At 45.4% G+C, this 14846-nt stretch overlaps 1 protein-coding gene across 1 annotated transcript in view; it reads right to left on the bottom strand.

Moving 5' to 3' along the window:
• Window positions 1-14846, bottom strand: part of LOC112246690 (inaD-like protein) — a 150305-nt gene that overhangs the window by 123981 nt on the left and 11478 nt on the right. Inside the window, exon 7 of the mRNA XM_042323686.1 lies at window positions 10020-10125. Coding sequence (XP_042179620.1) covers window positions 10020-10125 — 106 coding nt within the window. The remainder of the gene's footprint in view (window positions 1-10019; window positions 10126-14846) is intronic.

Genomic DNA, 14846 nt, shown 5'->3' on the forward strand with positions numbered 1-14846 from the left:
ATTTCTGTTTCTAAAGTAGGCCTGTAACTTGAAGAAATAGAACATTGCCCCTTTAATACCGACTGCTTTCCAAGAGATTGATACTATGTCTACAGTACGCTAGCCAACACCTACAGTAGTCTAGCCAACACCTACAGTAGTCTAGCCAAGACCTACAGTAGTCTAGCCAAGACCTACAGTAGTCTAGCCAACACCTACAGTAGTCTAGCCAACACCTACAGTAGTCTAGCCAAGACCTACAGTAGTCTAGCCAACACCTACAATAGTCTAGCCAACACCTACAGTAGTCTAGCCAACACCTACAGTAGTCTAGCCAAGACCTACAGTAGTCTAGCCAACACCTACAGTAGTCTAGCCAACACCTACAGTAGTCTAGCCAAGACCTACAGTAGTCTAGCCAACACCTACAGTAGCCTGGCCAAGACCTACAGTAGTCTAGCCAACACCTACAGTAGCCTAGCCAAGACCTACAGTAGTCTAGCCAACACCTACAGTAGCCTAGCCAAGACCTACAGTAGTCTAGCCAACACCTACAGTAGTCTAGCCAACACCTACAGTAGTCTAGCCAAGACCTACAGTAGCCTAGCCAACACCTACAGTAGCCTAGCCAAGACCTACAGTAGTCTAGCCAACACCTACAGTAGTCTAGCCAACACCTACAGTAGTCTAGCCAACACCTACAGTAGTCTAGCCAACACCTACAGTAGTCTAGCCAAGACCTACAGTAGTCTAGCCAAGACCTACAGTAGTCTAGCCAAGACCTACAGTAGTCTAGCCAACACCTACAGTAGTCTAGCCAACACCTACAGTAGTCTAGCCAACACCTACAGTAGTCTAGCCAAGACCTACAGTAGTCTAGCCAAGACCTACAGTAGTCTAGCCAAGACCTACAGTAGTCTAGCCAAGACCTACAGTAGTCTAGCCAAGACCTACATTAGTCTAGCCTAGACTTACAGTAGTCTAGCCAAGACCTACAGTAGTCTAGCCAAGACCTACAGTAGTCTAGCCAACACCTACAGTAGTCTAGCCAAGACCTACATTAGTCTAGCCAAGACCTACAGTAGTCTAGCCAAGACCTACATTAGTCTAGCCACCTACATTAGTCTAGCCAAGACCTACAGTAGTCTAGCCAAGACCTACAGTAGCCTAGCCAAGACCTACAGTAGTCTAGCCAAGACCTACAGTAGTCTAGCCAAGACCTACAGTAGTCTAGCCAGACCTACAGTAGTCTAGCCAAGACCTACAGTAGTCTAGCCAAGACCTACAGTAGTCTAGCCAAGACCTACAGTAGTCTAGCCAAGACCTACAGTAGTCTAGCCAAGACCTACAGTAGTCTAGCCAAGACCTACAGTAGTCTAGCCAAGACCTACAGTAGTCTAGCCAAGACCTACAGTAGTCTAGCCAAGACCTACAGTAGTCTAGCCAAGACCTACAGTAGTAGCCAAGACCTACAGTAGTCTAGCCAACACCTACAGTAGTCTAGCCAACACCTACAGTAGTCTAGCCAAGACCTACAGTAGTCTAGCCAAGACCTACAGTAGTCTAGCCAAGACCTACAGTAGTCTAGCCAAGACCTACAGTAGTCTAGCCAACACCTACAGTAGTCTAGCCAACACCTACAGTAGTCTAGCCAAGACCTACAGTAGTCTAGCCAAGACCTACAGTAGTCTAGCCAAGACCTACAGTAGTCTAGCCAAGACCTACAGTAGTCTAGCCAAGACCTACAGTAGTCTAGCCAAGACCTACATTAGTCTAGCCAAGACCTACAGTAGTCTAGCCAAGACCTACAGTAGTCTAGCCAAGACCTACAGTAGTCTAGCCAAGACCTACAGTAGTCTAGCCAAGACCTACAGTAGTCTAGCCAAGACCTACAGTAGTCTAGCCAAGACCTACAGTAGTCTAGCCAAGACCTACAGTAGTCTAGCCAAGACCTACAGTAGTCTAGCCAAGACCTACAGTAGTCTAGCCAAGACCTACAGTAGTCTAGCCAAGACCTACAGTAGTCTAGCCAAGACCTACAGTAGTCTAGCCAAGACCTACAGTAGTCTAGCCAAGACCTACAGTAGTCTAGCCAAGACCTACAGTAGTCTAGCCAAGACCTACAGTAGTCTAGCCAAGACCTACAGTAGTCTAGCCAAGACCTATAGTAGTCTAGCCAAGACCTACAGTAGTCTAGCCAAGACCTACAGTAGTCTAGCCAAGACCTATAGTAGTCTAGCCAAGACCTACAGTAGTCTAGCCCAGACCTACAGTAGTCTAGCCCAGACCTACAGTAGTCTAGCCCAGACCTACATTAGTCTAGCCAAGACCTACAGTAGTCTAGCCAATACCTACAGTAGTCTAGCCAAGACCTACAGTAGTCTAGCCAAGACCTACAGTAGTCTAGCCAAGACCTACATTAGTCTAGCCACCTACATTAGTCTAGCCAAGACCTACAGTAGCCTAGCCAAGACCTACAGTAGTCTAGCCAAGACCTACAGTAGTCTAGCCAATACCTACATTAGTCTAGCCAAGACCTACAGTAGTCTAGCCAACACCTACAGTAGTCTAGCCAACACCTACAGTAGTCTAGCCAACACCTACAGTAGTCTAGCCAACACCTACAGTAGTCTAGCCAAGACCTACATTAGTCTAGCCTACTTACAGTAGTCTAGCCAAGACCTACAGTAGTCTAGCCAAGACCTACAGTAGTCTAGCCAACACCTACAGTAGTCTAGCCAAGACCTACATTAGTCTAGCCTAGACTTACAGTAGTCTAGCCAAGACCTACAGTGGTCTAGCCAAGACCTACAGTAGTCTAGCCAACACCTACAGTAGTCTAGCCAAGACCTACATTAGTCTAGCCAAGACCTACAGTAGTCTAGCCAAGACCTACAGTAGTCTAGCCAAGACCTACATTAGTCTAGCCACCTACATTAGTCTAGCCAAGACCTACAGTAGCCTAGCCAAGACCTACAGTAGTCTAGCCAAGACCTACAGTAGTCTAGCCAAGACCTACAGTAGTCTAGCCAAGACCTACAGTAGTCTAGCCCAGACCTACAGTAGTCTAGCCAAGACCAACAGTAGTCTAGCCAAGACCTACAGTAGTCTAGCCAAGACCTACATTAGTCTAGCCTAGACTTACAGTAGTCTAGCCAAGACCTACAGTAGTCTAGCCAAGACCTATAGTAGTCTAGCCAAGACCTACAGTAGTCTAGCCAAGACCTACAGTAGTCTAGCCAAGACCTACAGTAGTCTAGCCAAGACCTACAGTAGTCTAGCCAAGACCTACATTAGTCTAGCCACCTACATTAGTCTAGCCAAGACCTACAGTAGCCTAGCCAAGACCTACAGTAGTCTAGCCAAGACCTACAGTAGTCTAGCCAAGACCTACATTAGTCTAGCCAAGACCTACAGTAGTCTAGCCAAGACCTACATTAGTCTAGCCAAGACCTACAGTAGTCTAGCCAAGACCTACAGTAGTCTAGCCAAGACCTACATTAGTCTAGCCAAGACCTACAGTAGTCTAGCCAACACCTACAGTAGTCTAGCCAACACCTACAGTAGTCTAGCCAAGACCTACAGTAGTCTAGCCAAGACCTACAGTAGTCTAGCCAAGACCTACAGTAGTCTAGCCAAGACCTACATTAGTCTAGCCAAGACCTACAGTAGTCTAGCCAAGACCTACAGTAGTCTAGCCCAGACCTACAGTAGTCTAGCCCAGACCTACATTAGTCTAGCCAAGACCTACAGTAGTCTAGCCAACACCTACAGTAGTCTAGCCAACACCTACAGTAGTCTAGCCAAGACCTACAGTAGTCTAGCCAAGACCTACATTAGTCTAGCCAAGCCACCTACATTAGTCTAGCCAAGACCTACAGTAGTCTAGCCAATACCTACAGTAGTCTAGCCAAGACCTACATTAGTCTAGCCAAGACCTACATTAGTCTAGCCACCTACATTAGTCTAGCCAAGACCTACAGTAGTCTAGCCAACACCTACAGTAGTCTAGCCAACACCTACAGTAGTCTAGCCAACACCTACAGTAGTCTAGCCAAGACCTACATTAGTCTAGCCTAGACTTACAGTAGTCTAGCCAAGACCTACAGTAGTCTAGCCAAGACCTATAGTAGTCTAGCCAAGACCTACAGTAGTCTAGCCAAGACCTACAGTAGTCTAGCCAAGACCTATAGTAGTCTAGCCAAGACCTACAGTAGTCTAGCCAAGACCTACAGTAGTCTAGCCAAGACCTACAGTAGTCTAGCCAAGACCTACAGTAGTCTAGCCAAGACCTACAGTAGCCAAGACCTACAGTAGTCTAGCCAAGACCTACAGTAGTCTAGCCAAGACCTACAGTAGTCTAGCCAAGACCTACAGTAGTCTAGCCAAGACCTACATTAGTCTAGCCACCTACATTAGTCTAGCCAAGACCTACAGTAGCCTAGCCAAGACCTACAGTAGTCTAGCCAAGACCTACAGTAGTCTAGCCAAGACCTACAGTAGTCTAGCCAAGACCTACAGTAGTCTAGCCAAGACCTACATTAGTCTAGCCAAGACCTACAGTAGTCTAGCCAAGACCTACAGTAGTCTAGCCAAGACCTACATTAGTCTAGCCAAGACCTACAGTAGTCTAGCCAACACCTACAGTAGTCTAGCCAACACCTACAGTACGCTAGCCAAGACCTACAGTAGTCTAGCCAAGACCTACAGTAGTCTAGCCAAGACCTACAGTAGTCTAGCCAAGACCTACATTAGTCTAGCCAAGACCTACATTAGTCTAGCCACCTACATTAGTCTAGCCAAGACCTACAGTAGCCTAGCCAAGACCTACAGTAGTCTAGCCAAGACCTACAGTAGTCTAGCCAAGACCTACATTAGTCTAGCCAAGACCTACAGTAGTCTAGCCAAGACCTACAGTAGTCTAGCCAAGACCTACAGTAGTCTAGCCAGACACCAGTAGTCTAGCCAAGACCTACAGTAAGCCAAGACCTACAGTAGTAGCCAAGACCTACATTAGTCTAGCCAAGACTTACACAGTCTAGCCAAGACCTCAGTAGTCTAGCCAAGACCTATAGTAGTCTAGCCAAGACCTACAGTAGTCTAGCCAAGACCTACAGTAGTCTAGCCAAGACCTATAGTAGTCTAGCCAAGACCTACAGTAGTCTAGCCAAGACCTACAGTAGTCTAGCCAAGACCTACAGTAGTCTAGCCAAGACCTACAGTAGTCTAGCCAAGACCTACAGTAGTCTAGCCAAGACCTACAGTAGTCTAGCCAAGACCTACAGTAGTCTAGCCAAGACCTACAGTAGTCTAGCCAAGACCTACAGTAGTCTAGCCAAGACCTACAGTAGTCTAGCCAAGACCTACAGTAGTCTAGCCAAGACCTACATTAGTCTAGCCACCTACATTAGTCTAGCCAAGACCTACAGTAGCCTAGCCAAGACCTACAGTAGTCTAGCCAAGACCTACAGTAGTCTAGCCAAGACCTACATTAGTCTAGCCAAGACCTACAGTAGTCTAGCCAAGACCTACATTAGTCTAGCCAAGACCTACAGTAGTCTAGCCAAGACCTACAGTAGTCTAGCCAAGACCTACATTAGTCTAGCCAAGACCTACAGTAGTCTAGCCAACACCTACAGTAGTCTAGCCAACACCTACATTAGTCTAGCCAAGACCTACAGTAGTCTAGCCAAGACCTACAGTAGTCTAGCCAAGACCTACAGTAGTCTAGCCAAGACCTACATTAGTCTAGCCAAGACCTACAGTAGTCTAGCCAAGACCTACAGTAGTCTAGCCAAGACCTACAGTAGTCTAGCCAAGACCTACAGTAGTCTAGCCAAGACCTACATTAGTCTAGCCAAGACCTACAGTAGTCTAGCCAACACCTACAGTAGTCTAGCCAACACCTACAGTAGTCTAGCCAAGACCTACATTAGTCTAGCCTAGACCTACAGTAGTCTAGTCAAAACCTACAGTAGGGTAGCCAAGACCTACAGTAGGCTAGCCAAGACCTACATTAGTCTAGCCAAGACCTACAGTAGGGTAGCCAAGACCTACAGTAGGGTAGTCAAGACCTACAGTAGGCTAGCCAAGACCTACAGTAGCTTTCCTTTTGTACAGTAGACAATTGTTTTCCCCGTGAAAAGTAAGACAACTGAGATGGTAGGCTATGATTTAGTAATCTATTTCATCTAACAAATCCAGGGAACGCATGATTGATATATTGATGTGCAATCTGTTGAAATAGGAATCCAGGGTTATCACCAAGGGTTATCACCCAGGGTTATCATCCAGGGTTATCACCCAGGGTTATCACCCAGGGTTATCGGATTTGTTTTTTGTGCATATTAGCCAAGGCTATATTATTATTCACCAGATCATGTTGCTAGATAGATTAGTCAATTAGCCTAAATGGCTATCTGTAAATGTAATGTCCCACAAAAACTCTCCAGCGCTAGGCCTACAACAGGCTGCTTTGTCGGCCTATTCACCACCAATGGCACACTCCGCTTGGCTCCATGGCTGCATTAAAACCATATAGGCCTATTACCGTACATAGCATACTCCGGTTGGAAAGTGGTGCAATGAACTCAATACTGAGAGGTGAGAAATAAACTATATACTCACAGAAAGTTGTGACTATCCTCTCTCTAACTAGAACAAAAATAGTTGCTTTGAAAACTGTCTTTATCCCACAATTGCATTTTGGGCAACGGTCAAATGGATGTGTTTATTAGAATGAACTGCCAAGTCAAAGGGTCTCAAATGCAGGTGTTTTGGTTGCAGTTCTGAGCCCTGGTGTTTGTGTGCTGGCACCGACTTCTATACGCCTCTGCCTGCGTATTTTATAGATTTTCGTGAGCAAAGAAGGTAGAATCAATCAAGAAAACAAAGAGGCTAAACTACAGTAATACAAATTCTCCTGCACACTGGGGACACAATGATACTTCCCTTTATTCTCACTGGTTTACAATGAGTCACTGCAAACATGACCAGTTACAAGTGCCACACACACACACACACACACACCTTGGAATTGCTCTGCACAACAATCAATCGGAAACCAATTTCATAGTATGAAACAAAACAAAACTCAATTGCGTACCAACTCAAAACATGCTTTCTGGCTTTGTAAGACCACAGATAGCTTCATACTACTTTTTTGTAAGTACTGGGGAGCCACTGGGGCAAGGTCTTTTATCAAAACAAAACAAACAGTAAAGAAACTATTAAAATATGTTATTTATTACACTGTAGGTAGGTGGGCTATATGTCTAAATTCTCACTTCTGAGTTCTCCAATGTCTGAGTAAAGCCTTACAGATCTAAACTGCCTTAACTCCATATAGAATGTAAAGTAATGTTGTAATTTCTCACTGACGAAGTCACTCTGGATATGTGTCTGTTAAATTACTGAAATGTCCCCATGTTTGAGTTGGTAAACACAAGTATGAGTCACAGTTTGCGTGGCAAGTGTCTACGTACATTGCCCACTTATGGATCTGTATAATTTGTGTTGATGCAAGTAAGTGATGGGCTGAACCCGACTGAGTAGGGGTGGTCAAGGTCTAGCCCCTTGGCAACTGTAGCATAGCATACACACATACACACTGTACAACGCTGGCTCCTCCATTATTCATCCAGCTAGCAGACATGGTGCCAGGTTCTGACAGACTGGGATAAATGCCTGCTCAACTGGGTCTCTCTCTCTCTCTCTCTAGCCCCTAACCCCTAATCCTAGCCCCCTACCCTTAACCCAGGCCCCTAATCCTAGCCCTGTACCCTTAACACAGGCCCCTAATCCTCGTCCGCTACCCTTAACCCGGGCCCCTAATCCTAGTCTGCTACCCTTAACCCAGGCCCCTAATCCTAGTCCCCTAGCCTCTTACCCTTAACCCAGGACCCTAAACCTAGTCCCCTACCCTTAACCCAGGCCCCTAATCCTAGTCCCCTACCCTTAACCCAGCCCCCGAATCCTAGTCCCCTACCCTTAACCCAGGCCCCTAATCCTAGTCCCCTAGCCCCTATTTGTACTCAGATCCAGTATTGTTTCACAAATAAGAACAAATTCTTATTTACAATGACGACCTACCCCGGCCAAACCCGGACGACGCTGGGCCAATTGGGCGCCACCCTATGGGACTCCCAATCACGGCCAGATGTGATACAGCCTGGATGGTGGCATTCAGTCACTGCAACGATGCACACATCGATTCAGCACACACATACCAGTTCAGCCCAGAAGCCTTTGCAGGTGTGTGTGTGTGTGTGTGTGTGTGTGTGTGTGTGTCGACACAGACACACACGACAGCGACCACAAATAGACTTCAGGCCCTTGCCTGAAAGCCCTTGCCAGCCCAGAGCCTATAAATCAGGGACATACATCTCAAGGTTGAATGGATTGAGGATGTTTTGTGTGGTTATTGGGCCTCACCCATTTGATAGAACAATGTTTACGACAATTTAACAATGATATTAGGGCTATAATGGAGGGCATTTAAAAAGAGGTCTATTCAAAGTGCCTGCCTGATAGCAATTATCTGATAGTAGTTTGAGTAGTGATTTCAAAATGTCTAGTATTACTACATTTCAGCTGACCACATTCATGAGAAATTCATCAAATCTTCATTAGATTAGAAAATAAATGCTGCCAGTTGCTGGATGCATCCCAAATGGCACCCTATTCCCTGGGGCGGCAGGGTAGCCTAGTGGTTAGAGTGTAGGGGCATGTAACACGCTAAGGGTTAGGCATGTAACACGCTAAGGGTTAGGCATGTAACACGCTAAGGGTTAGGCATGTAACACACACGGGTTAGGCATGTAACACGCTAAGGGTTAGGCATGTAACATGCTAAGGGTTAGGCATGTAACACGTTAGGCATGTAACACGCTAATGGTTAGGCATGTAACTCGCTAAGGGTTAGGCATGAAACACGCACGGGTTAGGCATGTAACACGTTAGGCATGTAACACGCTAAGGGTTAGGCATGTAACACGCACAGGTTAGGCATGTAACACGTTAGGCATGGAACACGCTAAGGGTTAGGCATGTAACACGCTAAGGGTTAGGCATGTAACACGTTAGGCATGTAACACACTAAGGGTTAGGCATGTAACACGCACGGGTTAGGCATGTAACACGTTAGGCATGTAACACGCACGGGTTAGGCACGTAACACGTTAGGCATGTAACACGCACGGGTTAGGCATGTAACACGCACAGGCTAGGCATGTAACACGTTAGGCATGTAACACGCTAAGGTTTAGGCACGTAACACACACGGGTTAGGCATGCAACACGTTAGGCATGTAACACGCTAAGGGTTAGGCATGTAACACGCTAAGGATTAGGCATGTAATACGCTAAGGGTTTGGCATGTAACACGCTAAGGGTTTGGCATGTAACACGCTAAGGGTTAGGCATGTAACATGCACAGGTTAGGCATGTAACGCACGTACACAAACATGCACACACACACGTGTATCCAGAAAGTCCCCAATGACCAGTCACACACACAAGCTTGCAAACACATGCACACACACGAGAGGCAAAGGTTATTCACATAAGCTTCCACACACACACACACACACACGAGAGGAAACGGTGGTTCACATACAGTTGAAGTCGGAAGTTTACATACACCGTAGCCAAATACATTTAAACTCAGTTTTTCACAATTTCTGACATTTAATCCAAGTAAAAATTCCCTGTCTTAGGTCAGTTAGGATCACCACTTTATTTTAAGAATGTGAAATGTCAGAATAATAGTAGAGATAATTATTTCTTTCAGCTTTTATTTCTTTCATCACATTCCAAGTGTACATACACTCAATTAGTATTTGGTAGCATTGCCTTGAGCTACCCCTTTAAGGCCTATATACACACAGCAAGAAAGTGTTTTCACTGGCAGTCATTACTGAGAAGATCCATGCACAAGTCAACAGAATTTCAACATGCTTATGAGGCGTGAATGAGACGAGGGAAGAGGCGGATGTACCCAACAACACAGTTTCCGATTGGTCAAGAGAATAGAGACTGACCTTTGACTCCCTCCAGCTCTTCGTCCTGGCCCTCTGTCAGCTGACCGGGTGGCCGGTAGGGCGGAGGGAGTCTCATCGGGGGAGGGGCACCTCCTACTTCTGCTTTCTGCAGGGGGGGAAACCAAAGATATGACGTGTAGATTAGGAAGTGGGCAACTCTGGACCTGCAGCACTCTGGGACCAACACTGTCCATCCCTGACACAGTCTAAAACGGCTTCCTTCCTCTCCTGCCATTCATCTGCACCAGGAACTGGACAGCTGACTTTAACTTTTAACTCTCTACAAGAGGAAGTGTTCACCCAAGAGAAGATGTGACCCTGTCCTTGGAAACATCATAAAGAGAAGCCTTGGAGAGAAAAAGGACAAGAGAAAAGAGAGAGGGCCTCCAGGAGGGGTAGGATACGACAGGGGAAAGGATGAGGGCCTCCAGGAGGGGTAGTAGACGACAGGGGAAAGGATGAGGGCCTCCAGGAGGGGTAGGAGACGACAGGGGAAAGGATGAGGGCCTCCAGGAGGGGTAGGAGACGACAGGGGAAAGGATGAGGGCCTCCAGGAGGGGTAGGAGACGACAGGGGAAAGGATGAGGGCCTCCAGGAGGGGTAGTAGACGACAGGGGAAAGGATGAGGGCCTCCAGGAGGGGTAGTAGACGACAGGGGAAAGGATGAGGGCCTCCAGGAGGGGTAGGAGACGACAGGGGAAAGGATGAGGGCCTCCAGGAGGGGTAGTAGACGACAGGGGAAAGGATGAGGGCCTCCAGGAGGGGTAGGAGACGACAGGGGAAAGGATGAGGGCCTCCAGGGAGGGGTAGTAGACGACAGGGGAAAGGATGAGGGCCTCCAGGAGGGGTAGGAGACGACAGGGGAAAGGATGAGGGCCTCCAGGAGGGGTAGACAGGGGAAAGGATGAGGGCCTCCGACAGGGGAAAGGATGAGGGCCTCCAGGAGGGGTAGTAGACGACAGGGGAAAGGATGAGGGCCTCCAGGAGGGGTAGTAGACGACAGGGGAAAGGATGAGGGCCTCCAGGAGGGGAAAGGAGAGGGCCTCCAGGACAGGAGGGAAAGGATGAGGGCCTCCAGGAGGGGTAGGAGACGACAGGGGAAAGGATGAGGGCCTCCAGGAGGGTAGTAGACGACAGGGGAAAGGATGAGGGCCTCCAGGAGGGGTAGTAGACGACAGGGGAAAGGATGAGGGCCTCCAGGAGGGGTAGGAGACGACAGGGGAAAGGATGAGGGCCTCCAGGAGGGGATAGGAGACGACAGGGGAAAGGATGAGGGCCTCCAGGAGGGTAGGAGACGACAGGGGAAAGGATGAGGGCCTCCAGGAGGGGTAGGAGACGACAGGGGAAAGGATGAGGGCCTCCAGGAGGGGTAGTAGACGACAGGGGAAAGGATGAGGGCCTCCAGGAGGGGTAGTAGATGACAGGGGAAAATATGAAGTGTGGTGTGTTTGGTGCCAGGCAGCACTCCAGCACCTCTCTATTGAACTAAAGCATTTGGGAAATGTAACTGTGCAGTACATGAATGGGCTCCTTGTCTGCCTTCTCAGACCTCTAAATGGGGTCTATTCCTCAACATTCCCTAATGTCATTTCCCCATCCATCTAATGCACTTTACATATCAAACATTATCCAAATGGAGATATATACTGAAGTATCCATTTCAACTCGGGACATATGATCTCAATGTAATTAAACCGGCAAATGAATTGTGCTTAACAGCCCCCCATCCCCAGAGTTGGACGTGACGCTAATAGATCTGGGTCTATTAAGCCAAAAGATTAAAGGTTAATTGCAGACGGACTGTTCTCATCAAGCTAGGCTCACTAAGGCACTTTTAGAGGGATGAGATTCCTTTCTCCCTCCCTCCTTTCGTCCTGGTAACTTAAAAGGAAATACAAGGTAATAAACAATAGGGCTGTCCCTGACTAAAAGAAGTTTGGGATGACCAAGAGTCGTCTGTTCTTTCGACCAATCTATTGGTCAACATTTTAAAATATGTATTTTTCCATATATAGACACATCCTATTTGTTTTAACCAAATCAACTATATGAAGCAATGTCTCAAGACATCAGTCAGGAAGTTAAAGCTTGGTCGCAAATGGGTCTTCCAAATGGACAATGACCCCAAGCATACTTCCAAAGTTGAGGCAAAATGGCTTAAGGACAACAAAGTCAAGGTATTGGAGTGGTCATCACAAAGCCCTGACCTCAATCCTATAGAACATTTGTGGGCAGAACTGAAAAAGCTTGTGCGAGCAAGGAGGCCTACAAACATGACTCAGTTACACCAGCTCTGTCAGGAAGAATGGGACAAAATTCACCCAACTTATTGTGGGAAGCTTGTGGAAGGCTACATGAAACGTTTGACCCAAGTTAAACAATTAAAAGTAATGTCATTTGGGTTGTTATTTTGTGATGTCATTAAAAATGTTATAAAGGAAATACTGTAACTTGAAAAGTATACACACTATGTGTGAAGTGTCCATCCTCTACGTTGTGTATGAAATATGACATACGCCAAGTGTTTTTGTTAAGAGAGGGATCTGATCTTAGAAACTATAAGAGGAAATTGTTTCTATAACTTTGTACAAGTGAGTAGTTACCACTCCTTTGAGAGAGCGTGTCAGCTTGATGTGCCACCCCTTTTGAAGAACTGTATAAAATGAGGGGTTAAGAATTAACATATCAGACCAGGCGTGTAGCTGCAGCTCACCTCCAAAGTAGTTTGAACTCTGAAATCTCAACACTAGGTAGGGACGATAACATCACCTCCCGGACAATCACTGGTACGGCTGATTAGCTGTCCTAAGTAGAGTATATAGAAAAGCGAAATTAGGTGGGACCACTCTACTACTCTTCTCAAATCACTGTAGTATGCTACTCTCATCAACCAATGGGAACCATCGACATGGCTGACTAGCCTATCTTCAAAGAGGCAGCTTTAGGGGAGAATGGAAGGGAAATCAACTCTGTAGTTCTGTTCAGGACTACACAGCGAACCAAGGCATTTACACGTAAATACATTCATGATTTCTTACTTCAAACGGGCGGCGGTCTGTGTGCAAAGTACATGATTACCGTGAGAGTAGTTTCTAAAATGTACCAATGATATGTGCCTCTTTCTCTGTCTCTCTCCATCTCTATTGTGTCGTTCTGCTAGGGACCTGTTTCTAATGTATTAAGTGTGTATGTTTATTCTGTGTTACCATTTTGTTAGCTAGTAAATAAATAAAACAAATTTGTGTAGTAGTGAATTTTATTTTACCTTTATTTAACTAGGCAAGTCAGTAAGGAACAAATTCTTATTTTCAATGACAGCCTAGGAACAGTGGGTTAACTGCCTGTTCAGGGGCAGAACGACCAATTTGTACCTTTTGTACCTTGTCAGCTTGGGGGTTTGAACTTACAACCTTCCGGTTACTAGTCCAACGCTCTAACCACTAGGCTACCCTGCCACCCCAATCATAAGTATGTTTTTTTTGCAGATGCAGGAGGCTACGACTGTTCAGATTGATGATATGATACGAGGTTATGATTATTATGTTGACTATTTTATGGATGTGATAGGTAAAGACCTTTAGAGTTTAATTTGGGAGATCGAAACTCTTTAAACAACCGCGATCGTGGTGCCCCAAATCCTAATGAGTTAATTGTTACATGCTTACTTTAAATTGGATAACAATTAAACATAGTTAGTGGATTAGATAACAGTCATCAGATTAATGAAAGTCACGACAGTTATAACAAACTCTGAACACCATAATACACGTGACAGAAAAATGGATGCAAAGAAGTGACAAAGTTGAACAGGGGAATGTTTGTTTACTGGTTGCTCAGGAGGTAAAGGGGAAGTCGGATGAGTAGAATAAATGTGACTAGTTGTGGAAAATCCTGGAGATCAAGAAAAAGAAGTTGAGGAGCAAGCGCTACGTGTATATTATGTCTCTGCCAAACAGCTGCTGTATAGAATACAATATCATTTCCCTGAGCGTTTGGAACAATGTAAACACTCAATAAATTATAAGTGTGCCAGAGAGTCTGTTGTAATGTTTTCTTTGTTAAGCATTTATTACAGCAAAGACTAAAAACAGTCGCATTCATTAGTGAAAGCAATTTCTGAAATGGAACGTTTTATTTATTGTTTAAGCTAATTATTCATGGCTTGCTTTATTGTGTTTTAAAACGAAATGCTTGATTGCATTTGGCTCGTATGCTGTGTGATGACATGAACAAATGAATGATTGACTGATATAGTAGCCTATGTAAGTTTTGAAATATAGGCCTCAGTAAGATATGGTATTAAGACTAAACAGGATGGGCTCTTAGATCAATGGTGGTTATACAAGGCTGCTATACTAACCCTACTAATGATAATGACATTACTTATTATTATAATGATGATCATAATAACAATAAGAAGGAGATCAAGAAAAAGGAGCGTTATTATTCTTATTATAAATATTATTTTTCTGACCATTTGGAAAAGGCTGTTCTAACAAAAAGAAGAGTAAAGCCTTTATTACAGCAAAGCAAAGATTAAAAACAGACACATTTGTCAAATGATTTTCTAGTTGTGTGAAGTTTGGTGCTCATGGAGTCAGCAGGCCGTTAAACACTCAAACAGGCAACAGAAGCAGGATCAGTCTCATTTCTGTCGATACAGTATATTGATGATTTATAAAGCCAGGCACATTTAACAGTTAGGCTATTGACCTAATTAAGTTGGGGTTGTTTTCTCATCTCCTCATTCTGCTGCTGCCTCAACTGCATTGTTTTTCTTAACACCAATATGCTGGTTAACTTTGCTATTATGCTCATATAAGACAG

Source organism: Oncorhynchus tshawytscha, linkage group LG06 (assembly GCF_018296145.1).
Source record: "Oncorhynchus tshawytscha isolate Ot180627B linkage group LG06, Otsh_v2.0, whole genome shotgun sequence".
Taxonomy (NCBI): Eukaryota; Metazoa; Chordata; class Actinopteri; order Salmoniformes; family Salmonidae; genus Oncorhynchus; species Oncorhynchus tshawytscha.